Here is a 20,378-nt window from a genome sequence, read left to right on the forward strand (position 1 = left end):
GAGTAAAAAAACGAGGGCACAGACAAACCACAGACATTTACAACTTAAACTTTACAACTTAAATTAATTTAGAAAAAATATAGTAATTTACTGATGTGGAAAATAAGAAATTTACTCTTATTCTTACTTAAAGTAAATTTAAAAGCATTTACTTTTGGATACTTAAGTACCTTTAAAAGCAAGTACTTTTCTACTCTTACTGGAGTAATATTTTGACTGAGCTACTTTTACTTGTAACAGAGTAAATTTTGACCAGTAGTATTTGTACTCTTACTCAAGTACTGGGGTCGAGTACTCTGTCCACCTCTGCTCATACCAGTCTTGACTGAATTGACCATGACCTGAAATAAAAAAAAACTCCACACGGGGGCGCCATCACACACCAGCGAGCAACCCATCAATTCTGCACACCAGTTCCATTACCAAGTGAGTCAAATTATCCTTGCTACTTCCTGCATCTAAGCCAGCCATTTTCCATGTTAAGAAAAAATAGGTCAAGTGACATCATATGCTTATGAAATCATGGTTTGTGAAGCAGTGATGATCTGTTAATTGATACCATACTCTCAAAGCAGACAAACTTAAGTAAAAAGACAAATTTATTTGTTTATCAGAATATACAAAGCAATGGCTGAAGTAACCGAATGCCATTCTGAATTTGAAAAAGGCAGTCTTGTACATAGAACTGGGCTACCCAACCATAACATAAAACTCGAAAAATGCAAGAAAAACAATGTATAAATGGTACAAACTTGCGTGGAATGCATACAGAACAAATGACCAAAGCTTTAAGATTTAAGAGGGGTTAATTAACATTGCAAAATACCTCCTCCACACAAGGGTCAAACTATTTGTGGAGGTGCAAGACAGCCCCTTCACTCATATGCACCATCTGTTACGTTAACAGGGTAGCCAGGGATTAAGTAGCAGCTCAACAGAAAACATTGATGCTTTAACTAATATTTCTTACGACTGTCCATTATCCCCTGCTTAAAACTTATCTTTGGTCCTTTAAATGTGTCGAAGAGGTCAACATGAGCATTGGAGGTGAGCAGCTGCCTTTATGTATGAATCATCTGGTCAGCACCGACTTCATAGAGATTGTGCTTCTAAAAAAAGAACTGATGTGAAATGTCAGGAAATCAAAAACAAAAACTGATCTCATGGTGTGGCCCGAATTCTACAAGTAGTTTAAAAAAAAAAAAAAAAGGGAAAAAAAAAAGCTCATTTTAAAGACCAATAAATAACATTTCATAAGGAAAAAAAAAAGATGCAGGGCCACTAAGTTTTAAAACTCCAGTGCAATGTGACAACATGGGAGGAACCAAAGTGACATGAAGGGGAAAAAAAAAAAAATCTCTTCCATAGACAGAAAGCACAAGCTCTATAACACAATGTTGACCAGGCTGGTGAGACAGTGCTGCAAACAAGTAGCAGGGAGAAGACCTAAGCCTCCACTTGTGCCTCTTTCGAATCTCCATTTTCTTCAGTCTTCTGCTTTTTTGTCTCAGCTTTTTTCTATTGAAAACAGGAAAACATTTCATGCATAAGATAAAAATCAGACATCACCAGATTAGTCAAAGACAAAATTATTACAAGTGTAAACATCAGCCTGGTGACAACCCACCTCCTCCGCTTCCTCCTCCTCTTCTTCTGCTGCACGCTTCACAGGCGCTGCATCAGTCTCTTCAGCAGGGGGCGCCTCTTCTGCTGCTTTCTCTGCAAGGACATTTAGTGAGGAAAGAAAGGAGAGCCTTTACTTTCAGTTCAAGGTTCATTTGCAAAAACAGCCAACATCTAATAATTTAATTTGTGTTACAGATTTATTAATCACACCTAACAAAAAGTGACATTAACTAATGTTTTGAAGATTTCTTACATACCGCTTCCATTCTTCTGTTCCTTCTCCGTGGGTTTTTCTTCCTTTTTGTCACTATGATCAGCACCATTCTGAATGAAGAGGGAATGTCAATCCTGTTAGATATGACACTAAAGAAATATTGGAAAATGTGGGTAGTAATGCACAAGAAAATGCATTTAAAACAATCATGCACACTCCTTTTAGGGAGACTTAAAAACTAAAAGACATGCATGTAGAGCCCTTATCAGCCCCCCTGAGATTTGAGCACCAGACTCAAGAAACCGAAACATCTGTGCCATTTCACAACCCAAACAAAGCACAGTGTGGAGGGGAGTACGTGAACAGGAGGATAAGATGGCTGCAGCGACACCTGCATGCTGACGAGCGCTAAAACAATGCCATGAGGCTCGTCTCTCCTCCAACACTCACCGTGCCATTGGCAGGTGCGTCCCCGCTGTCGGTCTTCTTGTCCTCTGCTGCTGCTTCTACTTCTTTTACTTCTTTCACCTCTTTTTTCTCTTTCAGCTCCTACAAAAAAAGAACAGTATTCAAATCAATGCTCAAAGAGATAAAGGATGTCTATACCAACCGGTGTTGGACACCCCGCTTTTCATAAAAGTTTGAAAAGAAAAGAAAAAAGAAACATCCTCGACCAAGTCTCAAGGCTGAATTCACGGTTCCGCGTTACAACGACGCAGAGCATACGGCGTACGCTCTGCGTCGATTCAGGCTCCAGCGTTTCCACGCCGTGGCGCGCCGCGTGAACGCGCAGCAGCTTCCCGCCCACCAGCTGCACCGCTAAGCACCGCTTTGTCTCTTCAGCAGGACCTTTTCTGCTACACATCAAACACCTTTTCAACTTTCAAACACTAAACCCGCTTCACTCTCGCTGAAATTCCACAATAAACCTTTTTTTTTTTTTCCTCCATTTCTCCATTGCCGCACGTCGGCGTGTGACATTATCAAGGTAACATTAAGATAAATGCAGTTCCTGTCTGAACTTAACACGAAGTTAAAAGGCAACAGCTCAATACTACACTAGAAAAAAAAAAGCACACTACTTTTCAACCCCCCACTCGTATTTATTTTGATACTAAAATACAAAAACTTTACAAGTTACTCGAAAAACATTAACAATGGGAATAAAAAATTGACGCACCTTGGCTGTAACCTCTGTAGTGGCGGTTGTGTCAACAGCTGTATCGGCCATGGCTACTTTTTGTGAAATAATTTAAATTATCAGAGACTTATTCTGATTTCTTTTCTTCTTTCTGTGCGTTCGTGCGGTAAGTCCACAGACGCTGCGATAGAAATGATGTCTGCCCTCCTCAGCTTTTCTCTCTCCAGCTCGTTGAAAGCCCACTCTCGTTGGATACGGCGGCTCAATCTCGAAGCTGATTGGACAAGATCCTCCACCGGGCCATCTGATTGGCTGGATGACCTGTCAATCATTAAGAAACGTACCGCTTTTTGAGTGGCTCGTCAGTGATTGGTCATTTCTTTTTAAAGCGCTGCGTTATGATGTATTACTTCTTTTCTTCTTGTGCCCATCGGCGTCGTTTTTAAATTAAAATTGAAAAAGGGAATACATTGATTATTGTTAAAGTTATAACAGGCAGATTGTCCTACCGATCGAATATCGTCTTAAGGGGATACACTAGAAAAGTTTGATCTTTTTTTTTTTGTTTTAGCGCGCTGCTCTGCAGAAATGGAGTATCAAATTACATCCAAACGGAATAATGTGACGGTGGAAAGCAGGTGACCACTCCTCCTTTCCATATTTAACTGCTTTGACGAAATGGGCTTTAGCTCAAGTGTGCATACACTTTTACCAGACCTGACTATATCCCAACAGTAGCAAACACTTGTACACACTACTCGAGTTGTAAAATAAAATCAGGGGGGATGGTGGATTTTATCATATGGGGACAGATAATTTGTGCTGATTACAAATAATATAATATATTACAAATAATAGCACTGACCAAAACAGCTGCAGAAATACTGCAGGAATGACATAGCAGCAGTTAAATGCAGCCTTCTGTAAGCTTTAAATATCCACTGGGCTTACATCAAATACATCAAAACACAACAATAAAAAACAGTTTTCTGAACTTATCAATATGACTCTGTCCTTCACAGGATAAGTAAAATGGATCACTGCAAAAACTCAAAATCTTAAGAAGAATATTTGTCTTATTTCTAGTTAAAATGTCTCATTTTAGTAAAAAAATCTCTTTACACTTAAAACAAGACTCATCACTGGAAAAAAAAAACAATTTTCACCTGTTTCAAGTAGATTTTCACTTGAAATAAGTAGAAAATCCTGCCAGTGGAACAACATTTTTTTGCTTGTAATAAGAAGATAAATCTTGTCCCACTGGCAGATTTTTCTACTTATTTCAAGTGAAAATTTACTTGAAACAGGTGAAAATTGTCAAATAAGTTATTTTTCTGGTGTTATTTTTCTGGTGATGACTCTAAATGTTGAAATAGCAGTAAAATCCTGTAACTTTTGCACAGAATCATATCCGGCACTTTACAATCCTCATTGTACATTTCTGTCTATACTTTTTACCTATCCTAAGTTCCTAAGTCACTTTTGTACAGACTCACCCGGCACTTTAAAACCTCATTTTGTACATTTCCGGTCTACATTTTATTTTACTGTTTATACTTCTTATTGTTTATACTTTCTATTGTTTATACATTTCATTTAATTTTATCTCGTACATATTGCTTTTATAATTGTATTGTGTTGCACCAATCACCATAACAAATTCCTCGTGTGAAAACTTGGCAATAAACCCTTTTCTGATTCTAATTCTGATTCTGAAACCACATTCATTGATGGAATGACATAAGGGATGGAAAGGGGGGATGGCAGTTTTACAGGGGGGATGATTTTGACTGTACTTATTTCAGGGGGGATGCCATCCCCCCTCATCTCCCCTCAACTCCAGTACTGCTTGTACATTATACACACAGGTATTAAATTCATTTACCTAGTAACTACTGGGCATCATCAGCCTTTGCACAATGTGCATCAGTGAAGAGAGTGAATAATTATTGTCCATTTTTCTGAATGGTCAAATGTCACTCGTCTATATATTTATGCATTTCCTTTAATAAAAGTAGCAAACAATAATCAATTATTGTGTTGAAATTAACTAAAACATGCCTTAGTTAGTGCTCATTTGAAACAATTGGGCATTGTTAATGTGACAAATGTACAGTATATTCTCTCTAATATCTGCATTGGGAATTAATAGCGATTTTGCCCAAGTACTAATAGAGACATTTGCAAGAGACTGTTATACGTCTGTGTGTATGGGAGGTGAGGTGTTGATGACAGATGCATACCTCTGAAATATTGTGTCAGTTGCATATTTTAGAGTAACTGATAAAACACTTATTTTTTACGTAAGACGATAGACATATTGCATATTATATTGAACAAATCCGTTGTTGTTTTCCCTCCGTCTCAGATGTTCACTGCACTAACCTTATTTGCCGTTACTGCAGTCACTCATCAAACTGTTAAACCAAAGGAAGTGGCAACATACAACTTTGTGGGACCCTGTAACTCAAGCTTGCATTCGGTCAATGTCTCACTGTCATCATATAGAGTGGAAAATAACACACAAAGTTTTATTTCATTTTCATATATTTACATGCAGTTTTCAGATGTCATCAGTGTAAATGTATTTGTTTAACTGTACTACTGAATACATTTGTACATGCTCTGCTCATGATATAATCCGTGTCTTTAGTTTAAATATATATCTTTAAAAAAAAGTAAAAATATTTTAAACTTGTCAAAATCCCAACACATACAAGTTTTTCTTCACAGTTTAATTTTAAGACCATCGAGAACCTAATCCTACGCTGGCTCCTAATATGCCAACATTCAAGCCTCTGTCTCCGAAGAAGCCTCCAGGGCCCGTGTTGTCAATCCCCCCCCACATTCAGCAGAATTATAATTAGGAGGAGTGTAATTACTCTGAGATCAAAGGGTTGTGTGACAACGTAGGAGCTGGTTACTTAGAGATTTATTTTCTTTTTTTTTCATTCAGGGGCATTTGATCAGGAGAGAAATGTGATTCATATTTATTTATCTATTTGTTTATTTTAAGAGTAGTTGAAATGACATCTTTCATACACAGCTGGAGTATCATGTAAAGCAAAGACCATGTAAAAACTTCACATTGACAAGAGTGAGTGTAGAGCCTCCTTTAAATCCACAGGAGGAACAGTGCAGCAGCAAAAGGCATTACTCACTCTCTCTGTAACTGGAAAATGGGAGCAATCAGAGTGAAGGGGAGTGTTTTGAGATCATTTCCTAACTTTTTTTTTCTTATTTGCCTACCTCGGCCTGTTTCCATGTGCCACTGATTTGCTACAAAGAAAAAAATAAATAAAGTGGTGAATAAACAGCCTGTTTTTTTTCTAAAGGTAAAAGAAGTAACCAAAGTGTGGAGTCAAATGTGGCAGTTGAGCAAAAAGTCAAAAAGGAAAACTGATCATTTTGTACACATCATTGTGTGCCAGAAATGCTGTTTACCACACTTTCCACACATAGAAAGAGGAAAAGTTTTTTTTTTTAACGGTACTCAAAATTATGAGACCACAGAAAGTAATACTGGATAAAAGAAAAGCTTCTTTGACTTAGAAGTGACTCATGTTGGAAAATAAATCTGATATTTTGAAGCGGTTCCTGCTTGCCTGTATGGCGAAACATTTCACTTTTTGTTTTTCTTTTCTTCATCTTCAAAGCAGAGCCCTTATACCTGCTGGGGTCAGAGGCAATAAGATAAAGCATAGGAAGTACAAGAAGGTTAATTTCACCTTAATTGCTTTAAGACAAAGGAATGACTTCACTTGTGGAATGTCCGCGCTGGAGAGAGGAGCAAAGAGGGGCCCATCAAAGAGCAGAGGTCAGGATTATTGGGGGGAGGGGTCTTGATAATTGGAGGAATTGGTGGCGGCAAACTGAGCTCTTTTGTTTTGAACAGCAGTGTCCTGCAAGCTCTGGTTGCCTTTCTCTCGTTCGCATGCAGAGTACAGGGACAGCATAATGTTGACTTCACACTGGAAATCTTCAGTCTAATGCACAGCGAGGGGGGAGAGTGTGCAAAGTGTGCTCATTTATTATTAACACAATTAAGTACTGTCAATATTGATTACAATGGGGGCATTTCAATTACTAGTAGCCTACTTCAACTAAGTCTCTAGACACTTGTGGCGTATTTTCCAATAAAAATTACAGAGCTTCTCCACAAATAACTTCTTGATGACCCGCTGTTTTTGGTGAGTCAAGAAAATACTCGGGAATACATTTTTGCACTTAAAATGGCCTTTATTTTATGATAAAAATGCATTGAGGAACAACAACCTGGCACTTGTGCATCTAGTGATCTCATCACTACGGATTCAGAGTTAAAACTTTCAGAAATGTAATCAATAGATTGTGACGTACCTGGCACAGCTGGTTTAAATCATTACTCAAGAAAGGGTAAGTGAAATAAATTGAAAGATCAGGTGGTTTTCATTGTAAAATAATACAGATTATGCGAAACCACAGCTTATCACGGCCAGGGAGAGTGCCCGACACCCTGCTACTCTGAATCCTATTAGCGCTGTTGTGGTTTGACATATCTCATCAGCGCTCCACGGATTAGTCTGTAGGTGATTTAAGGATTTGTAAAACCCCAGTAGTATTGTTTCTCAATACTACAAGTCTTCATGTCTCTGTACACTCTGCAATAAACCATTTATTCAAGAGATGAATGAATGTTCTTCCATTTTTTGTTGCAATCAAGGGCAGGAAATTCAATTGCAATGTGAGCAGTGGTTTAAAAATATTGCTGCTAGTGGAAATCTCAGATTGCACACTGGTTCCCTCTGAGGGGGTCATGGGAATAACTGATTGGACAAAGAGCAGATATAGATTGGGCCACAGGGACTACATTTCCCAGGTGATATGCCTCAGAGGCTGATGGGAAAAAAGGTCACTTGAGGTACACCAAAGAAGCTACATCAGAGTCCTACAAGCTTCAGGAGAACGGGAATGTGGATGAATGAGCAGATGGTATTCATAACATGAAAATGTATTTATGAATTAACATTACAGAAGACAGTCACAGCATTGTATGCGTTTGTTGCTGGGGTACTGCAGGAATTCCTGTTGCTTTCTTTTCCAAACAATCATCATAAATTCAACACAGATGACATTTTGAACAAAGAGGAAAAGCTGGATATGTAGGCGCATTTCATAGTACAGCTGAAAAGACTACACATGAGAGGGAAAAAAATCTGCTTTGGATCAGCTGAATGTATTTAAATCGTTAGATGCTTCTATAATAGGGCTTTGTGGTTTTCTGATATCCGACTTCTAGTATCTGACAAATGTGGAGAGTAGTAAAATGGTTTCCCTCAGGCACAGACTTCTGTTTAACTTGTGCTGTACTACCTTATTTATTTCACCTCTTAGCTCCACCCCTGCAACTGTCTTGCTTGGGGAAAGTGGAAATTTCCAGTAATTCCAGCAGCCTTGCAAGAAATGCTCCTCCTCCTTCAATTTTCCCGCCTTCCTTTCACTCTACCTGCTCTCTTGTGCAGCATGCTGGCCTGAAGACCTCATGGCTCTTTTTCTCAACCATGTGTCGACCAGAAGTGTTTTCTTTCACTTTGAAAAGCTTGTCTCTCAGGACCCCCCCACCCCCTCCAACTTTATTCAAAAATGTAGTTATTTTTAGATAACTATATACCATTCTGAAAAAAAATAAAAATAAATATGCTTAGGTAACTGTTACTTCATACTTAAAAGATTAGGATGCTTAACATGTGCTACTTGCCTTGATTTTTCTGCTTAAGTGCCACACTTCCTCTTTGTCATCTTGAAAATAGTGTGTTATTGCCTTCTACATGAACGTGAAGGGTCGACCACTGTGCAACTATCACATTAGCTCTTGAATGATGAAGAAGGGTTGGTTTAGGATCACACAGCAGATGGTAGATTTGCATTTTTATTTCTCCAGCAGATCTGGCTGATATTCCTGTGCATGGTTTATTTCAGAGTTGCTCCAAAGCGTGACTGCAACTGTACGTTATACAAGATTGAAAAAGAAGACTTGTGACACTCACTTTGGTAATTTTGTAAATGACCCTGCGTATGGAGAAGAAGATACTGTGACACGTCTACAGCTTGAGATCTCCAGGCCATCTCTCCTCTGCATCTGTGGTTTTACAACTTCCTCTTTTATCCAGCACAGAAATATGTGTTTACAGATGAACAGTGATGACGTTTTATAGAATATATGTTTAGATAAAATCCAAATAAAAGCACAGGACAGCTGGAGTGAAGAAGTTTGAGTGTGTTCATGGCATGAGGCACACTGACCTTAGACCCATTGTGAAGCACCAACAAAGAGCCATCTGCACAGCAACCAAAGCTCAGCTGAGGGACTCGCACACAAGGGGACAGGAGGGGGTAGGGACCTGGAGAGGGAAAAAGACAAAACAGTTGGGCAATAAAGACAAAAAAATGGAAGAAGATCAGCTGGATAAAGTGTAAAAACAACAAAAGAAAGAGAGAGTAGCATCATCAGGCTTTACACATAAGACGAACAAGAAGCTGCACAACATATCAAGCGAGAGAGTACACAGATCTCTCCATTTGCTGTTAAAGTGAAAGACAAGAGCTGAGGGCCCTAATCACTCAAGTGCACATTTCCTGCCTCTTGCATAGTGAGAAAAGAGGCCTATCGAAACAGTTCACAGCTAATATTTAACCAGAAACTCAGATCGCCACCATTGCAGAAATTTCAGTAGGGTCACAGTTAGACGCAGGTGGGTTTTGTCTTTGGTAATTTGTAATAATCACAGCATGTATTTTTTTTTGTTAGCTAGTAATGCTTTATGTTTTCCATGAGGAATGGTGTAGTTCAAAATGGTGATTACAAAGACAAAATGGTGTCAGGGACATCAGTAAAAAATCAACGGTAAGACAAGAGAGTCAGTATTGCTTAGCAACAGCAGCATAAAAAAAAGAATATATATATATATATATATATATATATATATATATATATATATATATATATATATATATATATATATATATATATATATATATATATATGCAGCCTATGTGGTAACAGTGAAACTGGTCGTGCTGCCACCCTGTGGTCGACTGCAAGCAGATACAGAGATCAAATGATCAAAAGCCCTCTTCTCTCAGAAGCGTGTGTGCAGAACAGTTACTATTGTTAGCAACGGATATTTATCATGAATGAAGAAGGGGTTGATTTTGTAAAAAAAAAAAAATCTTTTTGCATCCTTGACACTGTTTGAAAATACTCTCAGTAATTTGATTGGCTGCAGAATGCAAGCAGCTCTCCTGGTGGCTGGTCGCTTAGCAACAGCCATGGGGGTGGGTGGGTGGTGATGGTGGTGGTGGCGAGGAGGGGAGGGGGAAGTGTGGCGTAGTTTAAATGGGAGGGAGCATTGTGGGTGCAGGCGGTCTGACTGGGGAAATACCTGGCAAAGTTCCCAAGTAAACAAACAAGCAGAGAGAGAAGTGAGGTGGAGGACTGAGCTTAGACACAGGACAGGGGTGTTTCCTGGGTCTAGATAACAGTTTGGTCAGAGATAAAAGGAACAAGGCACTTTACTACTGCACACATCATATAGTTTGTTCTCAAAAGCAGAACAAGACTGGGGGTAGGGAGTTAAACACATAGAAATACTTACCTTTGTGTAGATAAAAGTTGACAAGAATGTAAGGATCCATATCTTTTTTTTTTTCGCTTGCTACTTTAAAACATTTCAAACAGACAGGGTGGTCCTGCTGAAAAACACCACAGGCTTAACAGGACACAGGCAGCAGAAGCCGATAGCTGTTTGAGGAGGAACAGACGAGCTGACCACAGACAAGTTTGTAGCTGCCAGATATGAGTTCATAGAAACACAACTCGATTATACATGTTCTTGCATGCACAGTTAGGTGTGTTGGTTTATCTAGAAACTGTTAGGATGACTTGAAAGGAATGAAACAATCACACCTGTGGTGGACATGAAGAAATGAGTCGCAGGACGAGAAGGACGAGAAGTTGGTGACGTGAAAATGGGAAGACGGTCAAGTCAAAGGAGGAGAGAAGGTGGAAAATGTGCTTATAAGGAGAGGAAGGATAAAAAGAGCAGGCTGATGCCAGCGCTGTTGGTAGGCTCAGCCTGAAGAAGGAGGTGGGCCTTGGAAAATGGTTGGTGAAGGCGGCCTCTGCAAGCAACGAGCACTCTTTGTCAGCAGCAGGAAACGAGGTTTCTGTTGTGATTAAAAGGAAGGTTACTATGGCAATGGAGAGAGCCTTGTGCACAGAGAATTTGATGGGAGTGGAGGGGGCTAAGTGAGAGTTGAATTTCAAAGAAAGCAGCCTCCTCCATCTCATCTCCCACCAGCAGCACCACCCCTCTGCTTTGCTACCACAGCCCCCTTTCATATCTGAGAATCTGTTTCATAGCCACACAGTTGAAACCTCAATTGGGATTATCTTGAGTAAACCAAGTCAATGCTTGATCTGTCAAATATGTGCAAAGAGTAACAGTGTTATTTCCTTAAAATGCTACCATTAAGACCTACCTGAAAGAAATCTAACTGACAAATAAAAGGAAAAAACTACAGTGAAGATAATGTACAAAATGAGCTAAATATAGCTAATAAACTAATCACTTCCCTTATAGAGCCCATAAAAAACCATGACAGAAGCAGTGTGACCTTTACAATGTAAATTTAGTTACATGATTAGATTTTTTCAAAGAGCTGGCAGTAAAAAAGTGTTTCTTAAAATAATCCTCCATCCTGATTTTCTCTCTTACAAAGGAAGCTGCTCTCCACAGTGAAAGCCATCATTGCTCCAATCCATCCTCACTGCAGGATGTTTGGTTGAGATGACATTTGAGACTCTTGAGGATCAAAGTGAATTTTTTATTTCTTTTTGTCTGCACATTATAAGCCACACTGGCTGTTTTAGATACTTTCAATATTAAAGGCACACATGAACATGATCTAGAAATCTGCCTGGTATGACTCAACTGCAAATATATATAAGACCATGTAGAAACAGGACACGGCCGTGATGTGCATAAACAAAGAGTTAATTTAATGGATACGTTTATTTGAAGAGCACATCCTGACACATCCGAAAGTGAGTAAAAATGCTCCGCTTTGGCTAATATACTGTCTTCCACAGCTACTCCATAAAGAACTTTGAATGACTACAGTTATCTATATGCCAGAATCCTATTTAACTATGCATGATGGGTTCTGAACTGTCCACAGTTAAGAATCTTTACATCAGTAAATGTTTAGCATCTTTCACTCAACTTCAAGAGAAATTTGAACTATAGCCAAGTCATTTGTTTTGCTATCTCCAAAATAGAAAGCTATCTGAGGCAATAGATTTTATAGTTTGATTTGATGTCCAGACAACACAGTTTTTACACCTTTATGACTAGAAGCTCTACCTCCAGGTGTTTGATCTCACAGTTTGCGCCATCTCTATCTACATTTACGAATCAAGGATATTGGAGAAGAGATATCTGCTAAATTGTGGACAGCAAGGTTAAAGAGGATCAAACTAGGTTCTATTCAAGTTTGACTTCAGTTTATGCACACTGCCTGCAATACTGCAAAACAATATTCAAAACAAGATTCAAAAGGATTTCTCTAGTTCTGGATCATGTTTTCTGGAGCCACCCAAAGCTCCAACGCTTGTGGAGTGACATTTCCTGTCTGTGCAGCATACAGTATAATATCACACACAACTGATGCATGATGGGATCTTTGCAATATTGGATTTTTCTGTCTGCTTATTGACTCTACCAATAGACCTGCAAGTCCTTATGTTTGTAGCAAAAAAGATTACCCCCTGGAAATGTAAGTCAGACTCTTCAATTAAGTTAAATTAAAAAGTGTTTTTTTCAATGTGGTTTCATGTCTGTGGCTGTAGTTGGATTTATCAAAAATGAGAAGACAGGAAACAGGGGTAGAGAGCAGGGGAAGACATGCAGCACACGATCACAGCATGGGACTTGAACCTGGACCAGCTGCATGAGGACATTACCCTCTTTATTCAATATAATTCAATTCAAAATACTCAATTAATTCCCAAAAGCAAATTAACTGTTTATTAACTAAAATACATAGCATCTGCTTAACCAGGACCCTGATTTCATGTTTGTATCTTGAAGAGTTACGACACGGTTGTTGTGTCCTGATTGTAGCTCTGTCATGGGACTGCTCATAGTTTCATAGTTTCCCTCTGTCCTTGTGGACTGGATCTCTAACTTTTAAACAATCTGTGGGGATCTTCCACTGGCGACCAGGGCCCGGATTCACCAATATGTTCTTAAGAACAATCTTAAGAAATGTCTTAAGATCTAAAATTAAGAAGTTCATAAGAAAGTTCTTAAGTGCAATTCCTCAATATTTTCTTAAGAACCGCCTTAAGAACTCTTATTTCTTACGAATTTCTTATTTTTCCTACTTAAGAACTTCTTAAAATATGGCTGTATCCGAAATGGCATACTAAGTACTACATGCTACATACTGCATCAGTATGTACTGTATACTGCCTACTAAATGAACGATTCAGTACGCCGCTCCAGCAGACCGTTCACACAGCAGTATGCAGCCAAGTATCCCAGAATTATATTATATTATATTATTATTGTTATTATTATTATTCATTTCATTATATTCAGTCGATGCACCTGAAGCGAGACACTACACCGATACATCGCTTCACAATATTGCGGGTCTTTGTTTGTGCATGTGCAAATGTGTTGAAAATATGATATTGTGATATTAGTGGCACACCCCCAGTAGCGGACAACCTGCGCCGCAGAATCGCACTTTGGCTTCTTTTTTTAGCCTTCTTAGCAGGGCGAGCCGTTACATTCGACGTGACCGCCCGAATGCGAGCCGGCGGTGAAGCCGGGAACGGCGGGGGTCAATCTGATGTCAGGCCGCGGTTGCCAGTCGCTTATGGCGCTTTTGCACTAGTCCCGCCTCCGCCGGGCTCGGCTCGGTGCGGCTCGTCGCGGCTCCACCCGTTTTGTCCCCGTTTGTTTTTCCACCCCCAAGTGAGAAGTGGGGGGGTTGGGGTGAAGCTGCTGTGACGTACTCGATTGCGCAACACCTTTGTTTGTGTCGGCGCAGATGAGAAATCAGCTGGAGCCGCGAGCGGCTGAGAAAAAAACAGCCCGTCTACATCCCTTTTTTAATTTTCTCGACAGCCACCAGGTTTATGAACATCTGCACCTCAGAGTTGGATCACCAAACAGACGTTTGTGCTGTATAATAAAATCGCAGCGAGTCGCCTCGCGCCTCGAGCTAACTCCCGCTTCCTGATTCAAACGTCTGACGGCCCCGCCCCCGACCAATCAGGGGCCTGTAGTTTGATGACGGCCCCGCCCCCTGACCAATCGGTGGCGAGGAGGGTGGTGACCTCAGAAATAGTCCCGGCTCAGCCCGGATAGAACCTCACCAGAATGGTTACAGAAAATGTATCGGCTTGGAGCGGCTCTACCCGTCTCAGCCCCTAGTGCAAAAGCGCAAGACGGGGCCGCACTGAGCCGAGCCGGGCGGAGGCGGGACTAGTGCAAAAGCGCCATTACACTGGGACACTCTGAGCCGGGGAGGACCCGTGGGAAGTGGACACGGGGGGCTGGAAGCAGGGGACAGAGGGGGGCGTGGGCGGGACTTAAAATGAAGGCATCTGATTGGTTCTTTCCCCCCTGCCAATCCTCTGGTCCTCTGACCAATCCGTGCCACTCGGTGCGCAAAAAACAGATTGGTCAGAGTTTTTACAGGATTAAAGCTGTCAGAGAGGTCGGATTTCTTTCTTTCCGTTTTCTGAACACATTATTCACTGGCTACTCTCAGGATGGAAGGACCATTTCACCCAGTATAACAATAAATGTTTTTGAATATGATTACAGACTATACCTTTAAGAAAAAAGTCAAGAACAAATTTGAGAACTTTTATTTCAAGAATACCATTTATTCTTAAGTTTTTTCTTAAAGGGAAACTTAAGAAGAAAGTTGAGAAAATACTTAAGAACTTTTTTCATTCATTCATTCATTATCTTACCCGCTTTATCCCTTGCGGGGTCACGGGGGTCTGCTGGAGCCTATCCCAGCTCATTTTAGGTGAGAGGCAGGGGATACACCCTGGACAGGTCACCAGTCCATCACAGGGCCACATATAGACACATCATGCTCACAACCACACTCACGGGCAATTTTAGAGTCATCAATTAACCTAGTATGCATGTTTTTGGACTGTGGGAAGAAAACCCACGCAAGCACGGGGAGAACATGCAAACTCCACACAGAAAGGCCCCTGCCGGGCCTGGGAGTCAAACCGGGGACCTTCTTGCTGTGAGGCAACAGTGCTAACCACTAAGCCACCGTGCTGCCCTAAGCCACCGTGCTGCCACGGTGGCTTAGGGCAGTACTTAAAAAAAGTACTTAAGAACTTTTTTGGAAAATATGACTTCTTCTCTTTTTTCTTCTTAAGACTGAACTTAAGAAAAAAATGACACTTAAGAAGATTTTTTTTCTTAAGAATGTTTTGTGAATCCGGCCCCAGATCTGTAGCACGCACCAGCAGACCCACATGACTCTGCATTGGATCAAGCAGGTATAGTAAATGGATGGATGGGTATCTCCCTCACCAATGGACTGACTTGCATATATATTGTCGCTATACTTGTAGTTTTTGTTGTTAATGTTGATGATGTAGGAGTTTGGGAACAAAAGAGCTGATGAACGCTTTTTGTGGACGAAGGAAAAAACTTATGTTGTCTATTTCCGTCTCTTCTTTCAACTGCCGGTAACCAACAGTAAAAGAACACTAACTGAAAAGTCATCATCATCGTTAATAACGGCTAGATTCTTGTGAATTCTAACCCACTGAAACTACACAGTGTCCTGCTAGTGAGTGGCCACTAGACACGTCCCCCCAGAGTTCACAAGCACTGGCCCCAAATAACGACCTGGGGCCCTTATGACCCATCCAAAACGCTCTCCAGCAGGCACCAGAGGGCAGGAAGGGACGTCAGCAGGAGTCTGGTTTGACGATGGGGACGGCCTACCATGGGGGCGACCGCGGCGAGGAGGCTGGGCCACCACAACGGGGCAGTCCAAGTCAAGGTGAGCAGGCTTAAGGCGGTCCACTGAGATGCGTTCTGCCTCACCACCCAGGTCGATGACAAAGTTCTTGTCGCCTGGCTCCAGAACCCGGAACGGCCCATCATAGGGAGGTCGCAGAGGCCCCGATGGGCGTCGTGACGGACAAACACATACTCCGCCGCCCGCAGATCAGTAGGGACCCGCACCTGAGGAGCACCATGGTATGAGGTTGGGACCGGCAGAAACGACCTGGTCCTGTCCAGCAGAGCGCCTCGCTGCTCCGGGCCGACCAGGGGACTGTGGTACAGGGAAGGAAATCCCCTGGGACTCGGAGGGGCTGGCCGTAAACCAGTTCAGCAGAGGATGAGAGCAGGTCCTCTTTAGGTGCGGTACGGAGCCCCAGCATCACCCAAGGGAGCCTGTCGACCCAGCCATCATCCCGGAGACTAGCTTTTAGGGCAGCCTTCATGGATCGGTGAAAGCGTTCACAGAGGCCATTGGCTTGCGGGTGATAAGCCGTAGTGCGGTGCCATAGACACGTCACACAGCAGCGTTGTGCCATGATCATCAAAAGGGACATCCACCAACTTGAGGCCGGAAACTGCCGTCTTGTATGCCTGAAGGTCAGGGTCGGAGGCTTGATGATACTCCAGTTGTCATCAGAATCAGAATCATCTTTATTGGCCAGGTTCGAACATTGTCCAACAAGGAATTTGACTCCGGTAATTTCGCTCTTTGGTATTAAGAGAACGAAACACCGAGGCGACCATGGGAGGCGCCATCTTGGAACTTGGCATATAATACTCAGTGCCTTGTTAATACAATGTTACTTATATATACTGTGTGTATATATGTGAAAATAAAAACATAAACATCTAAAGGTGGGCAGTTAAAAAGTAATGAAAAATATCAAAGTCATCATTGGCAATGCTGGTATAATTTCCCAGTCTTTGAAGTGCAGTTTATGATTGTTATCAGATTATAGTGACTAATGTCTTGTTATCTAGTTACATAATACAGAATCAATAAAACCCATCACTACCGAACCCAGATTGCTTGTTAAGATGTTTCTACTTGTGAAATACACTCTAAAATGTTCTAGAAGCTGTATGGGAGAGCACAAATGTCTGCATCATATAAAAACAGACTTTGTGTGGACATAACTAGCCAGTACTTTGGTAAGAAGTCCAAATGAATGTAACACATTTTCAAGAAATTTAAATCAGGAAAAAAAGATCAGTTTTTGTTTCATCCTTTTTTTATGGCTTGTATGCTGCTTTTGCAGCTACTGCATGTCTATACAAATACATATTGCAAAGATTTCCATCCAGACAATCTTCTTTATGCATAAGTAAGGAAACTATCCCATCATCACCGGCCTATTCTAAAACACAGTTATTTCAGAACATAACAACACATCACACACCAAGGATCTCTTGCTGTGTATGCATATGTAAACATGCAACCATGGACAAGGCACCAACCTGATCCTCTGGATCCTCTGGAAGTGAATGCAGAGAAACCTTCAACCATTAGTGAAATTATGGGAGATGTGAGCTCTGCCAGGTTCAAACTGGTGGTAATGCTAAAGAAAATGCTCAAATTCTAGATTTTTACTTCAAACCATGATATTTATTTTGTGAAAATCAGAGTTTTACAAACATACATTGGAACACGACCAAAATTATTCCCTAATAAAGAGATGTGCTGACAATGAGTGTGAACATTAAAGCCATCTACGCTGCTCACCTTCTTTTGTAAACCAACCAAACAGCTAAGCTCGTCATTTATAATTATAAAAGGTTCTGCTGCCCCCAACCTTTGTGCATGAGAATAGCAACCAGTAAGACTTAACTGAAGCACTGCCAGGGAGGAGGGCTGTAATGGGACCAGACTATGTAGTTAAAGCCAGATGGCAAGGCACACATCAAAAGAACAGCTGGTTAGCAGAGTCTTTATAGCCCCGAACCTTATTAGCTCCAACTAAACAAATCACACCAACTTATAATGCAGCAGACCATAGACACTGATTCAAGATAAAAGCTGACATACATGCCACATAATGGAGCTTTAAATGTTTATAAGTGCAAGATGAACCAATAATACTTACATCAGTACAGATTCAGTAGTGCAGATGATGCTGTATAACTTTTATTTTGTGCACATAACAACACCAGTAATGCCATTGTACCAAATAAATTTACCCTCCAGGAAATGCTGTTTACCATCTTCTTATTGTTCGAGTGGGAAAGATTTTATTGTGTCAAGATATGCCAACTCTTCGGTCTGCAGATCCTACAAATTATAGAAATAACAAAGTTAAGGAAAAAGGATCAGAGTGTATACCATTAATAATCATTTCAATGCAGATCCCGACCTTCATTGCATTGCATTGTCATCGTTCATTATTCTCCTGCGAAGTTCCTCTTGTGACAGGGGATGTTCTTCCTCATATGTGACTGGAAGTTCATTTGCATAAAATTCCATACTGAAGAAAAACACAAACATATTGTATCTATCAACTTGTTGTCTTTAAATGTTTGTACTTAATTTCAAATGTGTACTTTTAACAACAAAAAGCTGACCTGCTGACAGCTTGTTGGAGAGAGCTTTGCTGAAGTAGTTTTGGATGCTGACCCAAAAGGTATTTGGTCAGGTCTTTTGAACTATAGTCTTTTTTCTGATCCTATCAATACAAAAACACATACAATTACAGGCCACAATAAAAAAAAAATACAGTAAACAGTATAAGTATTCTCCATAATGACAAATACTGCGAATAAGGCCCTCGTTTTATTGTTACATCGCAGTTTCCTGCTAAGAGAAACTGTATGTCATTCCCGTGAATGTGACTTTGTCACTTCCCACCTGCTCCTCCCCATATAGGAACATCCCTCACCTACAATAACAACCTCCCTTACCGAGGTGGCAAACTCTGCAAACACCAATCTGATGGCACTTGTGGAAAGTATTCGTAGTTCACAAGTACCACCCAACCCAACAAATCGCAATGCAGGTGGTCATGATTTTAAGGCTGATTGTTGGCTTAATTTACATTAAAAGAAAGAAAAACCTACTTTATAATGGTGGAAAGCCTGTATAGTGAGTAGTTCATTGATCTGCTGTTCCACAAGATGCAGGAACATCATGATGTTATGATCTGTGATCCCTGTGGAGGAGCTCAGCTTATCCTCGATCACTGAGCAATCACACTGCATTCGAGATAAGATGCTGTTTATTGCTGCAAAAGGAAAGAAACAAGAGTCAGGATCATGTGTATTTCTTTGTGTTTTTTATATTCCCTATCTATTTTTGTTTTGTTGTATTCAGTGACTTTTAAGCACTTAGTTGGGATACAAAGAGATGCACTTAGAAACATTTGTATTTCATCTGTCTGTAGTTTCTTAATTTCACGGAAAGAACTTTTTTCTCGATTATTCAATAACTATTGTACATTGTTCCAGTTGACAGGCAAATCATTTTTGTACGTTTATCTACAGTAACTAACTAAGAAAAATGTTATATAAGGTTATCAGAATTACTTTTAAAAATTATTCTAATTTACAGTGTGACTGAACAGTAGCTGGCCTTTCAAGAATCTTGCTCTAATCCATACCAAAATGTCCTGTTTTTTCTACTGCCAATCAAATTTCAAGTGCTTGGCATTTTTAGGAACAGCAGCATGTGTTTGCGTGACCGTGGGAGTTTAATGACTAAACCACACACAAACAAGCAAATTCTGTCATTTTAAAGTGAACCAGAAAATGGAAATTACTGTACCTGTCTGATTTCATTCTTTTGGGTCTCGGCATATCTGTTTTGCTCACATAAAAAAACTGAATGTAGAATCCTGGTCCTTCACTACACAGCAACACAGCAATAAAGCAATGAAATACATTAGATCCTATAAACTTTTTATCTTTTTAACTGACACTGATTGTCCTTATTCTAGTGTCTTGCTAAAGATAAGAAATATTAACTGATTTCACAGCAATATGTTAAATAAAAAGGACTTCCTTATTAGTGTATTATGGAGGTGCTATTTCATGCAACTGCACGTTGACACAGAGCCAGTGAAAAAGTCAGTTAATGCTGTTATAATGTGGTTGCAGCACAAACTCTCAAGATCACCTGTGTGTTCTGTGACAGGAAATCACACATTACAAGAACACATTTATCCCCCATCTTGTCCCACTTTTCTCTTTCTTTTTGCTATGAAAACACATGCAAGATGTGAAAAAGGAAGTGAGTTTGTGGTACAAGCAAGAACTAGTATTTTTATAATATAGTGCATTCTGGAAATATTGAGGTGTACTTGCT

General features: G+C 40.3%; 1 protein-coding gene across 1 annotated transcript; it reads right to left on the reverse strand.

The window, feature by feature from the left end:
• Positions 1-581: 581 nt before the first annotated feature.
• Positions 582-3,202, reverse strand: si:ch211-222l21.1 (prothymosin alpha-A). The gene is made up of 5 exons (XM_061728554.1): positions 3,021-3,202; positions 2,291-2,389; positions 1,884-1,950; positions 1,628-1,719; positions 582-1,518 (listed from the first exon to the last, which is right to left on the reverse strand). The coding sequence occupies exons 1-5, from the start codon at positions 3,069-3,071 to the stop codon at positions 1,447-1,449; spliced, it is 381 nt and encodes a 126-aa protein (XP_061584538.1). The 5' UTR covers positions 3,072-3,202; the 3' UTR covers positions 582-1,446.
• Between the last annotated feature and the right edge of the window lie 17,176 nt (positions 3,203-20,378).

The sequence above is a fragment of the Cololabis saira genome, chromosome 8, assembly GCF_033807715.1.
Source record: "Cololabis saira isolate AMF1-May2022 chromosome 8, fColSai1.1, whole genome shotgun sequence".
In the NCBI taxonomy this organism is placed as follows: domain Eukaryota; kingdom Metazoa; phylum Chordata; class Actinopteri; order Beloniformes; family Belonidae; genus Cololabis; species Cololabis saira.